Here is a 21,288-nt window from a genome sequence, read left to right as displayed (position 1 = left end):
GTAAATTATGCCGAGCTGTACCGCAAACTGAATATTATCATACATGTCATACTTTTGATGACATGACTAATAATGCAGTTTTTTTTTTTCTTTTTGATCAGTATAATGGTTTTATGTGGATATTTTAAAAACAGATAAAAGTTTACTTTTTTTTTTCTATATGTAAAAGAAAAATTTGGTACAAAGTCATTATAGTTTTCCAAATTCCCCTGGTTAGTTACAAAAATACCAATTTCCTTGTGGTTTATAATTTATCTATTCATAGTTGGTTTGTTGACTGAAACGTCAAAATTTTAATGAATTAAAATTTAGTTACAAAGTCTCAGTTGCACTGACAAATCATTGGTATCATACAAACATTTAAAAATTTATTTATTTATTGATAAAGATAATATTCTATGTTATAATTTTTTAATAAGACAACTGATGTAATAGAGAAAATGAAAAAATAACTGTAAAAATATTATAAAAACAGAACAACTTGTCTGAAAGTGTGCACACCCTTCACTATCTTGCATAAAATTCCAAAACCAATAAAAAAATGAAAAAAACGAAAATTATTCCACTGGATTGCTAATTTAAATTATATTTTCATTAGTTATAACATTTTATGTTTTATATAATGTCACATTGTTTTGTAGAATTTCAATATTAAAACGTAAAATGGGAAATCTTTAAAGGCATTTAATTCAAGATGTTTTTAATACTCCTTGTATTCCTTCTGTTTAAACTGACATTATATTAAAATCAATGTCATAAATTTGTAAATGATTTTTTTTTTCACTTTTTTAAGTGTATTTAGTTTAGATTAAGGAAATAAAGGGAATAAAAATGGAGAATGAATGAGGTAAAAAATTAACTTGTTCTTCGGTAAAATAGAAATGTGAGAGGAATAGATTTTTTTTTTTGGAAAGTTGCGTGATTTAATTAATTTGATAAAAAAGAAAAAAGAAAGAAAAGAAAGAAAAGAGTCAATTCTATTATGTTTTTTCCTTGTATTTTCTTTTCCTAAATCAAAGAATCCATAATCATTTCTCTCTCTCCATGCTTTCTATCCTCTGTAAAGAGTTTAAAAATTATTTTATCTTTCAAGTTTGATATTGTAAGTTTTCATAGTTAATTTCAAATAAATATTTAATGTTTAAAAAATGAAATTAATTAAATATTATAATGACAAAATCAATTATGATTATTTTTGCAAGTTTTTGAGTGTGCTGCTAATGCATGTCGCTAAAGTAAAAGGGTTTAGTGTAAAAGCAGGGAATAAAGACAAAAACCTCAATTTCTTATCCTTTGCTTTACACACTAATCCATTCCATCAAATGATTCAAACGCACTCAATCTATTTTCCAATTTCGATACCATTTTCCCAGTTACTTTCTTCACCTAACCCTGCTACTACTTTTCATACATATAAATAATCATAATTTTGTCCATTCTTCCAACTCCAGCCACAACCAGAGGCATAGCCTAGAGCTTTAACGCGCTGTGTCTGCATTCAAACATACCCAGTTTCTTTTTTTATTCTTAAATCCAATGTTTGAGGTAAACCCTCCTCTTTCTGTCTCATTTCGGTGAAACATCCTACTGCTGATGATCCAAGTTTCATTTTTTACCATTTCTTTTGCGTGTGTTTATGTTTTTGTAACGATGTTTGAAGGTTGTGTCTCACAACATTAAATGGTCGTTTAGATGTGTATTGTCCGTGTTTACTTTGGTCACATTGTTCATCCTCTGTAAATATCAGATATTTCTATTTACTTTTGCTTTTCCTGGTGGGGTTTATCACTGTGGGAGACATGCTTTTTATACTGTCACGAGTTTCTTTTCAGGTTTGGAAGTATTGAGTGGAAGAATTTGGTGTTGGGATGATGGATCTGGCCAAAAGCAAAGGCAGTGGTGAAGTTTTGGATCATAATGATGAAAGGGTGGGTGAGGATTTCAACCAATTGGTGGAAGGAAATGCAATTGATGCAGGAGGTGGGCATAACTTAGGTGAAAGCGTTAGTGTAAGTGGGGAAGATGTGACTACAGAAAATATGTGTAAGGGTCTTGGTTTGAATGTGGAGCTAAAGGATGGGCTGCAAGAAGATAATGATCAGAACCTGGGTGGCCCTCAAGAAATTAATGATACATTACATGGGGTTGATCAAGGAACCAGTTATAGTTCAAGAAATTTGATTAGTGGGGAAGTACCCGAGACTTGTGTTGTAATAGATCCTTCCGCTCAGATTGATTGTGTCAGTGGAGAAAATAGGAAATTGGAAGCAAAACCTAATGATTCAGGTTTGAGCAAGGTATCCAAGAAAGTGACAAAAGGGGTTTCTGACATCGATAAAAATTCATGTGTGATTGATATAAACCGTGGCAGCTGCGACGGTTTTAGTGAGAATCTGGAAGGTGAATTGATTTGTAGGATTTGCCATCTGGCCTCTGGGCAACCATTAGAAGCAGAAGCTGTTGGCACTGTAAGTAGTGCTACTACTACTAATACAGATTTGATTCAGCTTGGTTGTGCTTGTAAAGATGAATTAGGCATTGCTCATAGTCATTGTGCTGAGGCATGGTTCAAGATTAAAGGAAACAGGTAACTACTGCTTTTGTTAGTACTTGTTTATTTCTATTGTGCATATCAACATCTTCGTTTTTTGTTTTGTTTTGTTTTGTTTTGTGTGTTAATGCCTGCAAAATGGAACATCTTCTGCTGTGTTACCCGTTTATTTTGAATTCAAAATGGCATAGGGATTCCTGAGAATTTCTACGTTTCTGATTATTTAGTATCTGTAACCTACTTGGTACAATTTCTCAAAAAGAAACCGACTTGGGATGTGCATTTCTTCAATAATTTGTAATTTTATTTCTTTTTTGTTGATTTTTTCTGTCACGTCTTGTCTTGTTAAATCTTTGAAACTCTGCGGCATACTTTTGCATATAGATTTAGTGTTACTGTTATCATTATTATTGCAATTCTATTTTCTTATTATATAAATTTAATTCGAAAGTTTTCTTAAATTTGAGTCTGAACTTTTGAAACCGGCTTCATTGCTTATCATTTGTCAGTTGGTTATTGCATGTAGCTCGTTGCTGTTTCACCTTTTTGCTGGTAACATCGCAAACTGGAGAACCATATCATCCTTATTATGCACCTTGACACATGGAGTTTTTAGTAGTAATTGACTTAGATGAAGGGTGAGTTGGGCTTGGGCAAATGCTTCCACAAACACTCAGTTGCTTTTCCTTCTGAGGTATTAGCTAATAGCTTGGCTTCTGTTGGTTGCGAGCTGTGGTTAATTGACATCCCAAATTCCAAATAATGGCACCAGGTCTTAGTTTGGTATAGTTGCATATATTTTTCATGTTGATGTCTGGTCCAGAAAATGCTTTTGTTCTCCATGAAGTTTCTTTGAATCCTCTGTTTCTGTTTTCAGCTATATGTGCGGAATGAACTAGGAAAAAATAAGCTTATACTTTCATCTCCTATAAAAGAATAATATATTGCAACGTACCTCCTATTCCTTTCTGTTTTCCTCCATGGTTCCACCCCTTCCTATAGAAAGAAAAAAAAAATTGTATACATAGAAGATTGTAGGCCAGAAAGATTGTCTTTCGTCTGTAACGATTTCCATGATGAGTCAGAATGTTGCCATATTTCACATTTGAAATAATTGTTATTCTTCTTAGAGAAGAAACTCTGGGGGTATGGTACCAATGTGACTTTCACCATTTTCACTAATTAGTGACCTGTCCACTTATAAACCCTTCTCTTGCTTGCTTTTCTTTAGTTCCAGCATCAATCTGTAATTTATGCGTTTTTCCGGATCCACATCTAATTAGTGGAAAATTCAAGATAATTCCTTTGGTGCGGTTGCAAGTATAATAGTGAACCCAAGAGGCCATAGTGCAAGAACTGATTAGTGGAACCTAGATTCTTTTGGTGTTCTTTTTTTGGTCGAAGGTGGAGAAGGTTCTGCCCTTGCATATTAATCAGTCTAATCTAACAAAGTAATATGAGAAGCTCTCTCCACTTGCCTTCTATCTATAGGTTTGTCAAGGTTGCTATTACTGTTTCAAAATTGTTTACTTCAAAATTCAAATTATGAAATGTTTGTTCAGATGTAAGCTCAATTCAAATTTGTGCGGTTCTCGTTTCAACTGCTCCTGTTGAACGATCTGAAAATACCATTGGTTTGGGTAACATAACTTAAATGTGTTTGAAATTACTCGTGCATGTACCTCTGTCTTTTTAAGTCCTTAAGAATTTGAAAGCCATTGAACCCTAACTCATCCGAGTCAATACTTTTTTTCCCATTCACATCTTGTGTATATACTCGCAGCTTATTCTTTTTAAAGTCTGAAAATCTTTGTTGCTTATTGAACTGAGACAGAAGAGTTTACGCGTGCTTTTTGCAAACATTTACATTTTTTTTTATCTGAAAATTGCAAACATTTACATGGTTATAAGAATGTTATCATCGATCATGGTTAATCTTATTTAAATGCAAACTAGTCCGAGGTTCCTGAGGTTCCTATTGTTCTATGTTAGTTCTTTCACGATCTCTAATAACCTTTCGTGATCACAGGTTGTGTGAAATATGTGGTGAGACAGCAAAAAATGTATCGGACGTTGCTGATCATGTGTTGATGGAAGAATGGAATGATACTAGATTCATGGGCACTGATGATACCTCATCCAGAAGGTTTGGTGGATGCTGGCGTGGACAACCATTTTGTAACTTCTTAATGGCATGCCTGGTTATAGCTTTTGTTCTACCATGGTTCTTTCGTGTAAATATGTTCTAGTGGAGGAAGCCAACCCCACTCTTCTTGCCTATATGATGAGTGTATGTCATTGAAGTTCATGGCATATTCTTTCTCAGATGGGGTGGCAATGCATAACCATGACCAACTTCACATTTTCAGGGTATGTACCTTGAAATTTGTTGTAAAGAAACTTGCCAACTAGGCAAGTTATGGCCAAATTGTTTCCTTATTGCAGCATTCTTTGGATTGCAGTGCGTGTGGTGTACTGAAATATATATATATAACAGCGGCATCAATTTTATGAGGGAGAAAAGCAAAGAAGATATTTTACTTGTGGCATAGATGTTATATGTTAGACACACTAAATTATTCGCTGTAAAACAAGCAAACAGAAGAAGCCTCTCCTTGATTTCTCTTCTCTTTTTTACCTTCGCACACTCTTTTCTTTCTTTACTATATCTGTTGGCTTGTCTGCTAATATAAAGTTCAAAGAATCCAATATCATCCGTCATCAGTGTGTTTATGTGTTCTTTTTGTTTGCAAGTGTTCTAGCTTCTAATCCAAGTAACTTTGCTTTTGTCAGCATTTTTTAAAGTTAATCAAAAGCAATATACTCGAACTCTTGCCTTAATTTTGAAGGTACATATGGTCATGATACATTTTTATGCCTAAGATTAAATCCTTGATAAAAATTATGTTTAGTGACAGATCTAGACTTTTTAAGCAATGGATTAAATTAATATACAAACATGTTTCGGGTGTTACATTCAAATGTACACGCATAATAATACGTATAATATTACAAAAAATAAAATGAAATCCTAGTAGGGTCAACTATATATTTGGAAGATCATAGGTTTGTCACGGGCTTGATCACGTGCTAAGGGAACTAAATAATGGACTATAGACCTCCTTTTAAATTAAAAAAGTGAAAATTGCAATATCTTGTGCTAGTGAGTTTTGTTTACCATGAAAATTACAACATCTTGTGTATTTATATTTTAATGGGTTGGATGGAAATAATTGAAATGTCTACATCAGTAATCCGTTGTAGTCTAGTTGGTTAGGATACTCGGTTCTCACCCGAGAGACCCGGGTTCAAGTCCTGGCGGAATTTTTTTTTATTTTTTATTTATATTTAAATTTGCATGCAGCAAACAAATCGAGAAAAAGCATATCCCTGAAAATATTCGGCACGGATTTTATTATCAGTAGAGTAGGCTATACAAAATCATGAGACTAAAGTGCATTTGATAAGATTAAAATTAAAGTGGAACTATATAGTAGTCATGTTCATCATTAATGTGTAAGTGAAGAAAAGAGTAAAAGCATGAAAAAATAATTGTGCCAAGATCCAAAAACAATTTTATTTTTTGTATATTTAAATTTGCATGCGTTCCAGCAAACTAATTGAGGAAAAGCATATCCCTGAAAATGTTCAGCACCAATTCTATTATTAGTAGAGTAGGCTACATCATTTGCAAACAAAATCATCAGACCAAAGTGCATTTGATAAGATTAAAGTGGAACAATATAGTAGAGTCATGTTGATCGTTAATGTGTAAGTGAAGAAAAGAGTAAAAGAATGAACAAATGAACTATGCAATGATGCAAAAAACAAATTTCCGTTGCCGGGATTTGAACCCGGGTCTCTCGGGTGAGAGCCGAGTATCCTGACCAACTAGACTACAACGGAATGTTGGCACTTCAATAAATCCAAATTAATAGTTGTGTTATATTTTAAAGTAGATTAAATGTGTTCTGGTTGATTTTATTTAAAAGAAAATTATATTTCTGATAAAATTTAAAGAAGTAAAAATTATCTAAGAAAAAAGGTTGTTCCGGCATAAGATGACAATAGGTGAGAAGATTGGAAGGAAAAGAAGGCGTAATTTGATGGTGTAGTGTAGGTATAAATAGTGGTATCAGTGTTGTTTGTTTGGAGGGGTGAGGAAGAGCAAAGCCAATCATGTCTAAAACTAAAAGCGTAGCACCGTTGAACACTTATCCAACTTATCATAATCCTAGAAACAAGTCGAACTATGCAAAATCTCCCAATTACTTCATCTTCTTCCGACAATCTTGGACAACATGTCTGCCACCTCCCAAATTTGTCCTTTCTTGCAGTAGCAGTGTCGTTGTCTCTGCAACTTTGTCCAAGCCCACCTACAACGTAGCCATGGATAAGAATGCACAAATTCGCAAATTCTGCCAAATGGGTGATCTCAGAAAAGCCATGGAATTGCTCAAAATTTCAAAAATGTCTGAACTTGAGCTGCAAACTTACTGTTCTGTGTTGCAGCTCTGTGCCGAGCTGAAGTCTTTGGAAGATGGAAAGAGGGTTCATTCCATTATCATCTCCAACGGCATGGAAATTGATGAGATTTTGGGGGCAAAGCTAGTCTTCATGTATGTGCATTGTGGTGATTTAGTGTCAGGGAGACAAATATTAGATGGGATTCTCAATGATAAGATTTATCTCTGGAATTTTTTGATGTCTAAATATGCAAAGATTGGAAATTACGAGGAAGCTGTGAGTCTTATCAGGAAAATGCAGAAGTTGGGTATGAGAGGGGATCCCTTTACTTTTACTTGTATATTGAAGTGTTATACGGCATTGGCAAAGATAAGGGCGTGTAAAAGCGTTCACGGGTATGCTTTTAAACTAGGTTTTGGTTCTGATAATACTGTTATTAACTCTCTAATTGCAGCTTATTTTAAATGTCGTGATGTTGAGAGTGCACATAATATGTTTGATGAATTGAGTGACCCAGATGTTGTTTCCTGGAATTCTATGATTAGTGGGTGTGTTTTAAATGGGTTTTCCTGGGATGGACTTGAGATTTTCATTCAGATGCTGAATTTCGGGTTTGGTATGGATTTGGTCACCTTGGTTAACGTTCTTGTGGCTTGTGCAAACGTTGGCAAGCTTTCATTCGGTAGAGCTCTTCATGCTTGCGGAGTGAAAACTGGCTGTAGCGGGGATGTCGTGTTTGACAACACATTACTAGACATGTATTCTAAATGTGGTTATTTAAAAGGTGCAACTGATGTTTTTGCCAAGATGAGTAAAACTTCTGTTGTTTCTTGGACTTCGATGATATCTGCTTATGTACGGAAAGGTCTGTATGATGAAGCCATTATATTATTTGAAGAAATGCAAAGCAAAGGTCTTAAGCCAGATGCTTATACTGTCTCAAGTGTGGTTCATGCTTGTGCTTGTAGCAACTCGTTGGATAAAGGAAGGAATATACACAATTTCATTAAAAAGAACAACATGGGACTGAATTTACCTGTTTTTAATGCTCTCATGTATATGTATGCAAAATGTGGAGTCATGGAAGAAGCTCGTTTAATTTTCTCTCAAATTCCTGTCAAAGATATTGTCTCATGGAACACGATGATTGGAGGTTATTCACAAAACTCACTTCCCTATGAAGCTCTGGAACTGTTTGTGGACATGCAAAAGCAATTGAAGCCTAATAGCATTACAATGGCTTGTGTCCTTCCAGCTTGTGCAGGCTTAGCAGCTGTAGAGAAAGGTAGAGAGTTGCATGGGCACATATTGAGAAAAGGGTACTTTTCAGATTTACAAGTTGCCTGTGCACTTGTTGATATGTACGTGAAGTGTGGGTTAGTAGTTCTTTCACAACAACTTTTTGATATGATTCCTAAAAAGGATATCATCTTGTGGACTGTTATGATTGCTGGCTATGGCATGCATGGGTTTGGAAAGGAGGCAGTTTCCACATTTGAAAAGATGAGGATAGCAGGTATTCAGCCTGAAGATTCCTGCTTCACTTCAATACTCTACGCTTGCAGTCACTCTGGATTACTGAAAGAGGGATGGAAATTCTTTAATTCAATGAGAAGTGAATTCAACATTGAGCCTAAGTTAGAACACTATGCATGTATGGTGGATCTCCTTGTTCGCTCTGGAAATCTATCCAAGGCATACAAGTTCATTGAAACTATGCCAATTAAACCAGATGCTGCAATTTGGGGTGCTTTGTTTTCTGGATGCGGGGTCCATCATGATGTGGAGCTAGCAGAAAAAGTAGCAGAGCATATTTTTGAGCTTGAGCCAGAGAACACAAAGTATTATGTTCTTCTAGCAAATTTCTATGCAGAGGCGGAAAAGTTGGAAGAAGTAAAAAAGTTACAAAGAAAGATAGGTAAGAGGGGATTTAAAAAGGATCAAGGTTGTAGTTGGATTGAGATTCAAGGAAAGTTTAACATTTTTGTTGCTGGGGATACTTCCCACCCTCAGGCCAAAAGGATAGACTCATTGCTGAGAAAACTGAGGATGAAAATGAATAGGGTAGACTACTCTAATAAGATGCGGTATGCATTAATTAATGCCGATGATATGAATAAGGAAGTGCTTCTCTGTGGACACAGTGAGAAATTAGCCATGGCTTTTGGTGTACTAAATTTGCCTCCTGGGAAGACTGTTAGGGTAACCAAGAATCTTAGAGTATGTAAGGACTGTCATGATATGGGGAAGTTGATGTCCAAGACAACTGGGAGGGATATTGTGTTGCGAGATTCAAACCGGTTTCACCATTTCAAGGATGGTGTATGCTCTTGCAGAGGTTTCTGGTAAATCGTTTGAAAATTTCTATAAAAGGGTTGTTCTCCAATGTCAATGTATCCTCCTCTTCACGTGAATTGATAGCTGCATATTTTGCAATCACAGTTCATTTACTGATGTAAGACTCGTTACAGATTAGAATACAAGGTCATTGCCAAAATGTAGGTAGAAGTGATGGTAATACTTGTGTAGAATCAGTGGTTGAGACTACGATTTTTTAGTTTATACGGTCATGCCAGAGGCAATTTTATTTCCTTAGCCAGAAAGGATGTTATTCATGGATGACTTATCTAAAGATCTATATTTAGTTGGAATAGCTTCGAGGCCGAATATCTGTAATTAGGAGTCAGATGTAACATATTTTTCTGAGATAGATCATTGGCACTGTGACATATTTATGATTTGTGCGAGTGATCTCATTTTGCTTTTAGATTCCAACTTTCTTTTTCTGAACTGATAATGTTGACCAATCTCGACTCGTGAGAAGGGAATGAAAATGAGAATGACAATAAAAATGCTGAGGAAATGAGAAATTCTGCTGTGAATGTCACGCCATACTGAATGGGTGACGTGTTTTTGAGGTATTCTAGATTCAAATTGCTCTCCATTACGCTTCTGATTTATCTGAAACATTACACATTCAAATTATCATATTCAATCTGTTTTTTTTTGTCCCCCTTTAAAATATTGTGAATCAAATTACTTTACTCCTCAAAAGTCACAATCAAGTCATTTTTATGGATTAAAATATTAATGGACTGCATCATGCATAAAATCTTTATATTTCGATATAGTCCGAAATAAAAAATCCATATGCATGAATTAAAAGCAAAAAAATCTGTTGTTGAAACCTTGATAAAATATACATACATTTAACAAATCTATTACCTTGTAAATTTTTTGCATCAGGAGTTACAAGTTACAACTTTACATGATAGCCTGCATCAAGAGATATCAGTATTCAAATATAGATTTCACCAAAGCTGAGCCCTTTTATTTTTATGTTTTTTGAGTTTTATTTGATCTTCATCCTACACATTCGGTTTTTTCCCTTTTTCCTTCTCTTCTAAGAATGTAAGGATAAATTAGAAGAAACCACGTATGAAACAAGTGGCAATATACACTTTTTTTGTTCTAACGATAAAAAAGTAGACACTTTTCTTTAATACAAGTAAAAACAAAATTAAATGTCTGTAACTCGAAAGCAATAGCATGCCAAGTACACTCTTTTTAAGGCATGGCACAAAGAAAATAAGAAGTTTATATTTTTATCGCAGTCCTTCTTTTTTCTAACTATATTTTCATTTTATGAACTTTTTATGTTTGAATATTCAATTTCTGTGTAAAGATTCTTAAATTCTCTCTCAGACTGCAGAGAATCTGATTGCGTCCATGAAAAGCAGTTTTTCTATCTGCTGCCAGACTATAGAATAAGATTAAAAAAATGTAGTGAAATTCAATTTTTTATTAAAGAACTTTTATAACCCACAGTAATTAGTAGTAACCACGCGACTAAATAAATAAAAACTGCACTCATGGGCTCGATTTGTATACTTTCCATACATTCCATACATACATGAGATATGAAGAATATTGGAACGGATAGAGAATTGTTGTATCGGATTCCGGCTTTCCATTTAATAGATTTGGATTTGGTTATAAAGGGTTTAGTATTCATTAGAGATGGCAAATAAATCCGTGCCCGTGGGTATCACCCGAACCCGTCCCCGTTTTGACGGGAATCTCCGCTTTGACTGGGTATGGGTATGGGTATGGGTAATACCCGAAATTTTCAACTGGGGATGGGGATGGGGATATATATATACCCGCCCAAATACCCGTCCCCGCTTAAATTACTAAACTATTTATAATTTATTAAATAATCTAAAAAATATATATAAATAAATAATATATTTACACATAAAATATAATATAATATAATATAATATAATATAGTATATATACATATAAATAAAATATACTTTTATATATATATATATATATATATATATATTTACACATATACATGTAATATAATATAATATAATATAATATAATATACATATAATATATATACATAATAATATAATATCATATATATAATATATACGTATAAAACAAATTAATCATTTAACTAGTGAGATCTTTTATAAACAAATTTATAACATTACAAATTTATAAAAATTTAAAAGAAATATATATATATATATATAAAAGCATAAAATATCTACGCATATACATATAATATATATACATAATAATATAATATATATTATTATATTTATATTATTATATAATATAATATAATATATACTTAAAATAAATATATATCTATAAAAAAAAAATATATATATATATATATATAAACATAAGATATCCACACATATAATATATATATACATAGTAATAATAATATAATATATAATATAATATAATATATATAAATAATTATATATATATATATATATATATATATATATATATATATATATAAACATAAGATATCCACACATATAATATATATATACATAGTAATATAATATATAATATAATATAATATAATATAATATATATATATATATATATATATATATATATATATATATATATATATATATATATATATATATATAACATATTTCTCATTCTCTTTGTTTTTTGTTATATAACATATTGGCAATTGCTTCAGTTTTAGATCCAAGGTACAAGATGGACATGTTAGAATATTATTTTTATAAATTGTATGGTAATGATTTTGATCTGAAACTTAGTAGGATTCGTCAAATGTGCTATGATTTGGTTTTGGAATATCAATCAAAAAAGAATGAAACTTCTTCTTATAGAGCTACATCATTGGAGTTGGGAAAGGATGTTGATAATGATGCGAATGAATTTTTAGAGTTTATGGCAAAAAAGAAAAAATCTAGAACTACAGTTATGAAAACAGAGTTGGATTATTACTTGGAAGAAGATAATTTGCCGGTTACACAAGAATTTGATATCCTATCATGGTGGAAAACAAATGGGTTAAAGTTTCCAACCCTTCAAGCAATTGCAAGGGATGTTTTAGCTATTCCAATAACAACTGTAGCTTCTGAATCTGCTTTTAGTACTGGTGGTCAGATATTAACTTCTCACCGTAGTCGACTTCATCATATTATTATAGAGGCTTTGATGTGTACAAGAAGTTGGATATGGAACTCAAACCATCTAGGTAAGTTACTCAAATTTATTAATATTTTTTGTGAATTCTCATCTAATATTCTACATTTGGTGTTTGTAGGTGTTAAAAAATTAAAAGGAAAAGATGTTCTTATGAGTGAAAATGAATCTGATGAAGAAGGTACATTATATTCTAGTAATTAAAATTTTCAATTTCAATTATTATATCATATCTAATTTTTCATTTTTTTTCTATGTGTAGGTGGATCGAATGCAAATGAAACCACTGATCATTTGTAAAATTAATAAATATTTTGGTTATTATAAAATTTTAGTAATGTGTAATTTTTTAGCTTTTATATAATTATTTGAATTTTATTTAGTTGTTATTTGATACTTTAATTTGAGATTTATACTATTATAATATTTTTCTTAATATTTGACATCATGAAAATCAAAAAGAGTATGTTATTTTAATATTGAATATTTTGATAGTATCATGATTTCGTTGGTGTGATTTTTAATTTTTTTTTATAAAAAATATTTAATTGATATATGGAACAATAAAAAAATGGGTATGGGTATGGGTATAAGAAAATACCCGTTACCCGGTGGGGATGGGGATGGGTCAAAAGTTGTATACCCGTTGGGTTTGGGGATGGGGATGGGGATGGGGATGGGGATGAATTTTTATTATGGAGATGGGGATGGGATCATGATACCCGTACCCGCCCCACCCCGTTGCCATCCCTAGTATTCATGTTAGTTGTATCCGATTTCATATTTGTATCCAGATTTTTTATTGTGTTACGATAAAATATATACTTTTTTCGATTAATATTTATTTATAATATTTGAATTTATGTATAAATTTTTTTAAAATTAATTACAACTTATCATTTTATATTATATTTAACATCAAAGGTAATTTGGTAATTTAACTTTTTCATACATTAAATTTTATTTTTTATTAGTCACATCACTCAAATTCTACACAAATTTTTACAAAATTTATTCTTAAATCTACTCCACTATTATCTTCAAACCCCTTAAAAAAAACAAGACAAACTTTACCCTTAAATCTACTCAAATCAATTATCTCACTTTCCCTCAAATCAATCCTTTTTATAAGAACACAACCTTAGGGCCTGTTCGCTTGATGCGATTTCCTGTTTGAAAAGAAATAAAAGGATGGATTATCAGGTTAAAAGCATGTTCGTTTTAGATGAAATAAGAGTGAGTGATACGAGTGATTTGCATGATCAATGAAATTTTTGATCTCCCGTGTTTAGGATAGATTTGAAGAAATGTTGCAACAAAAGACACTTCTACTCCTTACCATGTTTTTTTCATGTGTAGAAGGAATTTGGATATTTCAGTGCATTGGATCAATCCCTGCAAGCTTGGAACCGATTCCAAATTGTATTTCAGTGTAGTGGATTGATCCATTAAAGCTTGGATCCGATCCCAAATGCATAGATCCGATTCCAAATAGTATTAAATAAAAATTTAAAAATAATTAAAACTCATACAAATACTAATTTATATTATTTATTATATAAAGCGCAAAATGGTAATATTTCTTTATATATATTAAAATATTTTTTTATTTATCACATCAATCAAATCATTCTCGAACTCTCACAAATTACATTTCTAAATTCACTCATAATCACCTTTAAATCTCTTAAAAAAATAACACACATTTCACTCTCAAATTCATCATTTTCCTCTCCTTCAAACCCATCTACCCAAATGAACAAAGCCTTAGTCTTTATATTTTCTCTCAAAAAAAAAAAAACATTTATGGAGAAAACATTAAGAAATAATTCACACTATTCATTAAAAAAAGTATAATCATTTTGTTAGCTATAATCAACAATATTTACTGTTTCATTTCTTCTCTTAAAATTATAAGTTTACTTTTATTTCTAATATATTTAAAATATCTAAATTAAAATTCATATATTTTATACATTATTTTTTTTCTCATATTCTATTCATTCAAAATTCATATATCACTTAGTAGTTTAAGAATTGAAATTAAGGATAATAATAAACTTATCTGATACAGTGAGTTATCAAACTCTCACGAACTTGAGGTTGATGATGTTGATATATTGATATTGTCCTTAATTTTAACGGGAGCTACTTCTTCCAAAAATTATATATATATATATATATATATATATATATATATATATATATATATATATATATATAAATAAGTTTAAGAAGTTGTTTGGAAAGGCATTTTTCCTTAATATATATTAATATATTTTTTGAAGACAAAATTACGACGGATCTATTAAGTTTCAAAACAATAGTACTTCAAACGTGATATCAAAAGATACCAATAAAGAGGTTTTAACATGTGCTTTTGGTAATGTTATTATAAATCTAACAAATAGTAGGTATTAGTTTGTAAACTATTTTTTATTTAATGATAGAAGAAGATTTAGTTCTTATAATTATATATGTTTTTTTCTGATACCATAAAAATGTGACATCCCATTTTTAATAGATTACACTACTAAATAAAGCATCACAAAGTTATAGTAACGAGAAGCACTCAAATGAACATAAACGTAGTAAAGGTAACTGTTACAGTCATCCAGAAGTGTACTGTGAAAATAAATTTGGGCATACCACTATGCCATAAACAACATAAGAGAAAGTTAAAAGTTTTACAAAAGACGATGTTCCTCTAGAGCATGAGATTACAAAAAGGCACTTAGGCCATAGACTGCTCCTGAGAGTCACACAAACAGATCCCCTAAGTTGCACCACTGCTACCACCGGGCCTACTCCCAGAATTTCCTACATCTGCTCTCACCAAGGGTGATCATCGCAAAAGAGAAAACACAACAGGAACATAAACAGAAATGCAAGGGTAAGCTAGTGCAATTTAATCTTATCATGATACAACGGACAAGTACTTAAACATTCCTTAACATGCAACACAACAGGCATAGAGCATCATGTTATAGCAAACAAGCAGGACACTATGACTCAATTATCCGGATAACTATACTAAGATCGGATTCACTAGATGCTTGCACTTGTGGTGGTCTCTACTGCTTTGCAGAGCCATTGCCAATGGGTTTCACCCTACCACTCACAAGGTTAGCCCTTAAGCGTCTAAGGCCATTATCCTGCCATAGACTAGGGCCTCCCGCTACTCTCACCACTTGGGTCAGTTTGCTCTACATGAGACTCACTGACCCTTTAGAGTTTCGAGATGCGGTCCTTACTTGAATCCATATCTTAATATACACACTACACGCCACCATAAAGTCTTCCCACGAGACTCATGGAATTACGTCTATCTCACATCAATCTCATGTTTCGTATCTCATAACCACCACTTGTTATCTCAACATTAATTTCTCATGCACATTCTCAACCAACCAAAACAAAATTTCACATATTACTCATGCTAACATACAGATTTCAGTGCATACAACTCATACGACTCATACAACTCATGCAATCACACCATAATCTTGCATGTTCGAGATAAATAGCCACACCCAAGGTAAACAGGGATCCAAAACATAAATCTACACTATTCTCGCCTGGGCTAGAAGCCCTCGCCTAAGCTACAGCGACTGTCTCGCTTAAGCTAGGCCTTCTCGCCTAGGCGAGACCTGGAACAGTGGCACTCTGCGAGCATCTCGCTTGGGCGAGACCAGCTCGCCTGGGCAAGATCACCCTTCACCCAAAATCAAATCCTTCGCCTGGACGAGGACGCGAGCATAGCACATCAGGTTCTTCTTCGAGAACTCGCTTGGGCGAGTCACTCTCGCAAAGCAAGAATCCTCCGCCTAGGCGAGTTGCTCGAGTAGAACCTGGGCGAGTCTCAGACACTCTCGCCTAGGCGAGACGAGCTCGCTTAGGCGAGATTGACAACACTCACCACTGTTTCACACAAGCAGCAGGAACACACACAAATGAACATACCCAAAAGCAAACAAGACAGTCTCATACCACCAAAAACCTCATTCATCATTCCAAAAGTATTCAACAACCCAAAAACAACAGGAGAAAATATTTTAAACGGTAAAAAGAGGCAAAAACTAGCTTCCTTTACCTTTGTTTTGGGTACAGAAAGCAAAAGACCCTAACTAAGGGATATCACAGCTCCAGGAACTCGAGTAGTGAGCTGCAATCGTGCAAACCAAGACGAAACGGGTAAATAAATGGAACCCTAACTGACCAACATGCTCAAAACGCGAAAAGGGGTGAAGAAATAGACTAAAGCTCTAAAGTTCGACTTACCAGAAGGTACGAGATGTTTTTGTTAGCTTGGAAATAGGAGAAGACAGTGTGCCCTAACGGAGCTCTAGCTGGAGAATGTATGAGGAACAAAAGGTTGGTTTCTGCAAATGGGACATGCAACAAAGGTTTAGGGGCTAGCAAGGGTATTGGGTTCCCTAGAAGGACTGGTCTTGGGCCTACGAAGAGGCTAGGCCCAACACGCATAAAACTGAAAAATGGAACTTACACCTATAAAAACATTATTAGTTATATATATATATATATATATATATATATATATATAAAATTATTTAAAGACTAAATTAAACTTTAAGTTTCTTATAAGTTTAAATATTTTTAATCGAGTTTTTATTATTTATTTTATTGAACATTCAATATTTTATATTTTTAAATTGAGTATTTATTTATATTTTTAATCTATTTAATGTTTTTGTTAATCGAGTGACTGACGTTGCCATGATTTTGTCTTAATACTTGTTTTTATATATTAAGAGAAGTGAAATTATATGATCTATATAAAAAAATATGTTGTGGCTAATGTAAAATGATAATATCATTTTATTACTTTCATTAAAAGGATGTTGGATAATGAGGTTGTCATGCTTCTGGATAACTCTCACTTTATGATCTACATTGATCAAGAGATTGTTTTTGTCACCACCAATTAATGACTTGTTATCCAATATGTCCTATGTCCTACAAGAAAATATATAATTAGTGTTCACTTTGGTCAACGCTAAATAGTTAATAGTATGAGATATTGTGACTTTAAAATGATAGCCATTAATTCGTTAATGTCAACTTTCGAAGGAAAACTCATTAATATCGACTAATTTATCATTAATTTTTAAATTATTTTTTTAATGAAGACAATTTGGCATCAATAGAGTTAATATTAATATGTTTTTATTTTAAAATGTATTTAATTTAGCATATATTTTTTATATTAGTTTAATTTACTTTGTTTGATCTGTACTAATAACAAAATCTTCAAAAAGACTTTTGTTTTTGGTACAACACTTTCATATTTGACAAAAACAAAAAATAAACAAAAAATAGAAAAGACCGTTATGTTGAAAGAAGAGATGAATGTAGACGAAAAAGATTAATTTTTTAAAATATTTATTAAAAATACTTATGTGTTTTGTAAACTCGATCTTTAAAGTTCACATTTTTTTATTGCGTGAAAATAAGGAAGCAAAATCACAAAGTAAGATAACAAACTGAAAAATTAAATGAAAGGAACTTAACGAAAATATATAAAAACTTGAATACTCAATAGATAAAATAATATAATTAATATATATTCAATTAAAAATACCCAAATTTAGAAAGCGTTGAATCTTTAATTAAATTATATTCTAATATTATTTAGTCTTCAATATATATATATATATATATATATATATATATATATATATATATATATATATATATATATTCAACTTTTGGAGATTAAACGAATAATTTTACATCAAATTTTGCTTAAGGTTAAAATGAAAAAAAAAATTAAATATACGAATCAAATTCACAATTGCACTTAATCATGATTATATGACCATATACAAAGTCTAACCATTTTCTAGAATATTAGTTATGTAAACAAAAATTGAACATTGTTAAGAATATTTTAAAATAACATTTTTTAAAATGATTAAAAATACAGCATGATATATTTAGTCCTCCTTAACAACACTCAATGATTAATAAAATACCATAATTTAAATTAGATAATATATTTGATCTTCACCATATACCAAATGTTAACAACAAATTTTTTAGGGTAGACGAGAATACAATTTGAACCCAAAAACTTGCAAGTTAGCCAAAACTACCACATTGACTTTAGTTTTTAAGGCACACGCACACAAAGCTGTCATTAATTTGGCAAACCAATGATAAGATTTTATAATTTTTATTTCTTATATATCCTTTTATCAAATTTAACCTATTTAACAAGAAAATGTTAAGAAAAGTAAGCTCCTCAATCAAGATTTAGGAAAATAACACTTTCACACAAAAAAAATTGTCAACTTATTTGGTCACTTTGTCAATTTTATCGATCAAATATTTGTCAAAAAATTATTTTCCCAAAAAAAAAGCTTGTTGAGTTAGTAGAGTGACGGAGGAACAAAGAAAAGTGGGAGAAATAAGTGCTTCTAGCACAAGTTAATAGCATCTTTCTGGATACCGCATGCACCTCTTTCTACTCATAAACGGCTAATTACAAAAGTGGCAAAGGCCATCATCGCTCCTCGTATGCAAATCATTGCACTGCACAAGAAATTGATTAAAATACCAAATTAAACAAAAGCTCAACATAAACAATTTTCCTCTCATGATTCTATGGGGTGCCACCTTTCATTTTCGCAATCTCTCTCGTTTCTCTTGCACTCTCCCTCTGCACCATCCACACGTCTCTTTGCATCATAAATAAATGAATCAAACAAAAACATTTCAAATAAATTACCAAAATTCCTACTCTTGCGTTCAGAAACCAAAACTTTTTTTCAGCGACAGCACTTGGAGCACAGGATTAGAAAAACAACGAGAAATACCATGGAAGAAAGCGCTATGGCCACACCAAGAACCACCTTGTTGGGTCCATGATGATGCTCCTTCTTGTGACTAACACTGGCGCCACCATCATCATAATCACCATCATAGTCTCCATCATCGCTGCTATCATCCGCAGAAGAACGCTTGGACGGTGGAGGAGACACTGGCCTTCCGAACTTATCGCAAGGAGCGATGTCCAGCTTCAACTTGGAAGGAAGCACCGAACGGTTATAACACAAGTTCCCGTTGCCACCGACCTTGAACACTTGCAAGCCGTGGATGAAAGTGGAGTTGAAAGGCAGAACCCCGTGAAGGAGGTTGTTTGCGAGGTTCAAATGTTTGAGGTTACTCATTTGGGAAATGAAGTCTGGGATGGTGCCATTGAGCTGGTTGGAACTGAGATCCAAGTGAACCAAACCGGGTATGGCGGAGAAGGAGTCGGGAAGAGAGCCGGAGAAGGAGTTGGAATCCAAGGAGAGGTTTTTGAGAGAAATGAGGTCCCCAATGGAAGAGGGTATCTCACCCTTGAGCTGATTAGAAGAAAGGATCAAGACTTGGAGGTTGTCCAACATGGTGATGGAGGAGGGTATGTTTCCTCGGAGGTTGTTGGAAGAGAGATCGATGTAGGTGAGGTTGGGGGAGTGGATGTGTTTAGGGAGAGAGCCGGCGAGGTTGGCGTGGGAGATGGTGAGGGACTGGAGGTTGGAGATATGGGAGAAGAGAACGTAGGGAGCGGAGGCTTTGATGGTGAGGTTGGAGAGGGTGAGGTGGGTGAGGTTCCGGAGATGTGAGAGGGAGACGGCGGAGATGTTGCGGAGGCTGTTGACGGAGGTGAGAGAGCGGAGAGTGGAGGCGAGTTGGAGAGGGAAGCGCGTGGGGGAGGGGGTGGAGGTGACGGGGCAGTTGAGGAGGAGGAGGGAGTCGAGGGTGGAGAGGGATTTGAGGGCTGCGAAGGAGAGAGAGAGGTGGGGAGAGGTGCAGTTCGAGAGTTGTAGGGTGGTGAGGTGTCGGAAGGGTGTGGAGGTGTCGCAGACTAAGGAGGGTTGGGAGCATGGGTCTTCTGTTGTAGGGATGTTGAGGGATTGAAGGGCCTTCACTTGCTTTGGATCAAGTGGTTCAGAAACTGAGATGGTTATGGTGGGAAGGAGGAAGAGGAGAATGGTGAGGGTTTGTTTCATGGCTCAACGATGAGTAAAAAACACAGACAAGTGAAGGAGAAGATTTCAGAATAGCGCCAAAGTTGACTCAATTTTAAACTTATATACAAAAACACTGCTATGTCATTGCTTTTTTAACTATTAATTTTCTTTCTTACCTGGAAGTGTTATTTTGGGGTCAGAACTTTTCAACTGAATTAGAACAGTGCGAGTGGGATCCAGCTTTTTCTTGGGGGTTCCACATTTAATAACACTTTTATTTCTTTTAGCTGCAGCTTTCATAACTCTCCTTTAATCAATAGTTTTATTGTATTCCGATATGATAACTACTCTTCATTATCATGTCAACAACGATGGTTTTCACTTTTCAGTAAGATAACAGAGAGCAGAACATTGGGGTAAGGAAGCACCATCATTATTATATTTCTTCTTCTTTTTTTTGTCTGTTTCTTTCTTTTTTTCAAGATTATTTTGTCAATTTAGTTTCCTTATTCTTACGTGTCATATTATACTTATGTTCTATATTTCTTCCATCAAAAGAAAAAGTATGGTAATTATTTTAAGATACCCTTTGAAACTACGTCAATACTGTAAGACATCCTTTTATTTGACGTTTTTTTATGCATCTTTTTTGTCTTGGAAAGTCTAACGAGGGCATCACCTATGAGTGGTGAAAAACTTTTGCCATAAATCTTTGGTTTGAGAATCATAGTGCGTTTGGTTATAGGTATTTATTGTTTGAGAGAATGGACGAGAATGGATGAACGTTTACAC

General features: G+C 33.2%; 2 protein-coding genes, 1 long non-coding RNA gene, 1 other non-coding gene and 1 pseudogene across 6 annotated transcripts; 2 read left to right on the top strand and 3 right to left on the bottom strand.

The window, feature by feature from the left end:
* The first annotated feature begins 1,321 nt into the window (after positions 1-1,321).
* On the top strand, positions 1,322-5,291 carry LOC114179141 (uncharacterized). 3 transcript variants are annotated; one of them, XR_003603433.2, is made up of 4 exons: positions 1,322-1,545; positions 1,833-2,587; positions 3,078-3,245; positions 4,581-4,718. XR_003603433.2 is itself a non-coding variant. In XM_085671730.1 (4 exons), the coding sequence occupies exons 2-3, from the start codon at positions 1,869-1,871 to the stop codon at positions 3,175-3,177; spliced, it is 819 nt and encodes a 272-aa protein (XP_085527856.1). In that variant the 5' UTR covers positions 1,322-1,545; positions 1,833-1,868; the 3' UTR covers positions 3,178-3,189; positions 4,581-4,720. The 3 variants fall into 3 exon arrangements, 2 of the variants coding, with proteins under 2 accessions (XP_085527856.1, XP_027921173.2); XM_085671730.1 differs by having other exon boundaries at positions 3,078-3,189; positions 4,581-4,720; XM_028065372.2 differs by lacking the exon at positions 3,078-3,245 and having other exon boundaries at positions 1,324-1,545; positions 4,581-5,291.
* Positions 5,292-6,384: 1,093 nt separating this feature from the next.
* TRNAE-CUC (transfer RNA glutamic acid (anticodon CUC)) lies at positions 6,385-6,457 on the bottom strand. Its single transcript has one exon. It is a non-coding gene; the product is annotated as a tRNA-Glu (tRNA).
* Positions 6,458-6,605: 148 nt separating this feature from the next.
* On the top strand, positions 6,606-9,785 carry LOC114176683 (pentatricopeptide repeat-containing protein DOT4, chloroplastic-like). The gene has a single exon (XM_028061795.2). It carries the CDS (start codon positions 6,731-6,733, stop codon positions 9,365-9,367), a length of 2,637 nt encoding a protein of 878 aa, XP_027917596.2. The 5' UTR covers positions 6,606-6,730; the 3' UTR covers positions 9,368-9,785.
* A 5,362-nt stretch (positions 9,786-15,147) lies between these two features.
* Positions 15,148-16,890, bottom strand: LOC114176491 (uncharacterized). The gene is made up of 3 exons (XR_003603007.2): positions 16,799-16,890; positions 16,611-16,682; positions 15,148-15,343 (listed from the first exon to the last, which is right to left on the bottom strand). It is a non-coding gene; the product is annotated as an uncharacterized LOC114176491 (long non-coding RNA).
* A 2,047-nt stretch (positions 16,891-18,937) lies between these two features.
* Positions 18,938-20,867, bottom strand: LOC114179442 (receptor-like protein 51 pseudogene; annotated as a pseudogene).
* Positions 20,868-21,288: the final 421 nt, after the last annotated feature.

Source organism: Vigna unguiculata, chromosome 3 (assembly GCF_037176805.1).
Source record: "Vigna unguiculata cultivar grain cowpea cultivar isolate G323 ecotype 2 chromosome 3, ASM3717680v1, whole genome shotgun sequence".
Lineage (NCBI taxonomy): Eukaryota > Viridiplantae > Streptophyta > Magnoliopsida > Fabales > Fabaceae > Vigna > Vigna unguiculata.
Note: the sequence above shows the minus strand (reverse complement) of the source record. Positions and strands in the feature narration are given on the sequence as shown.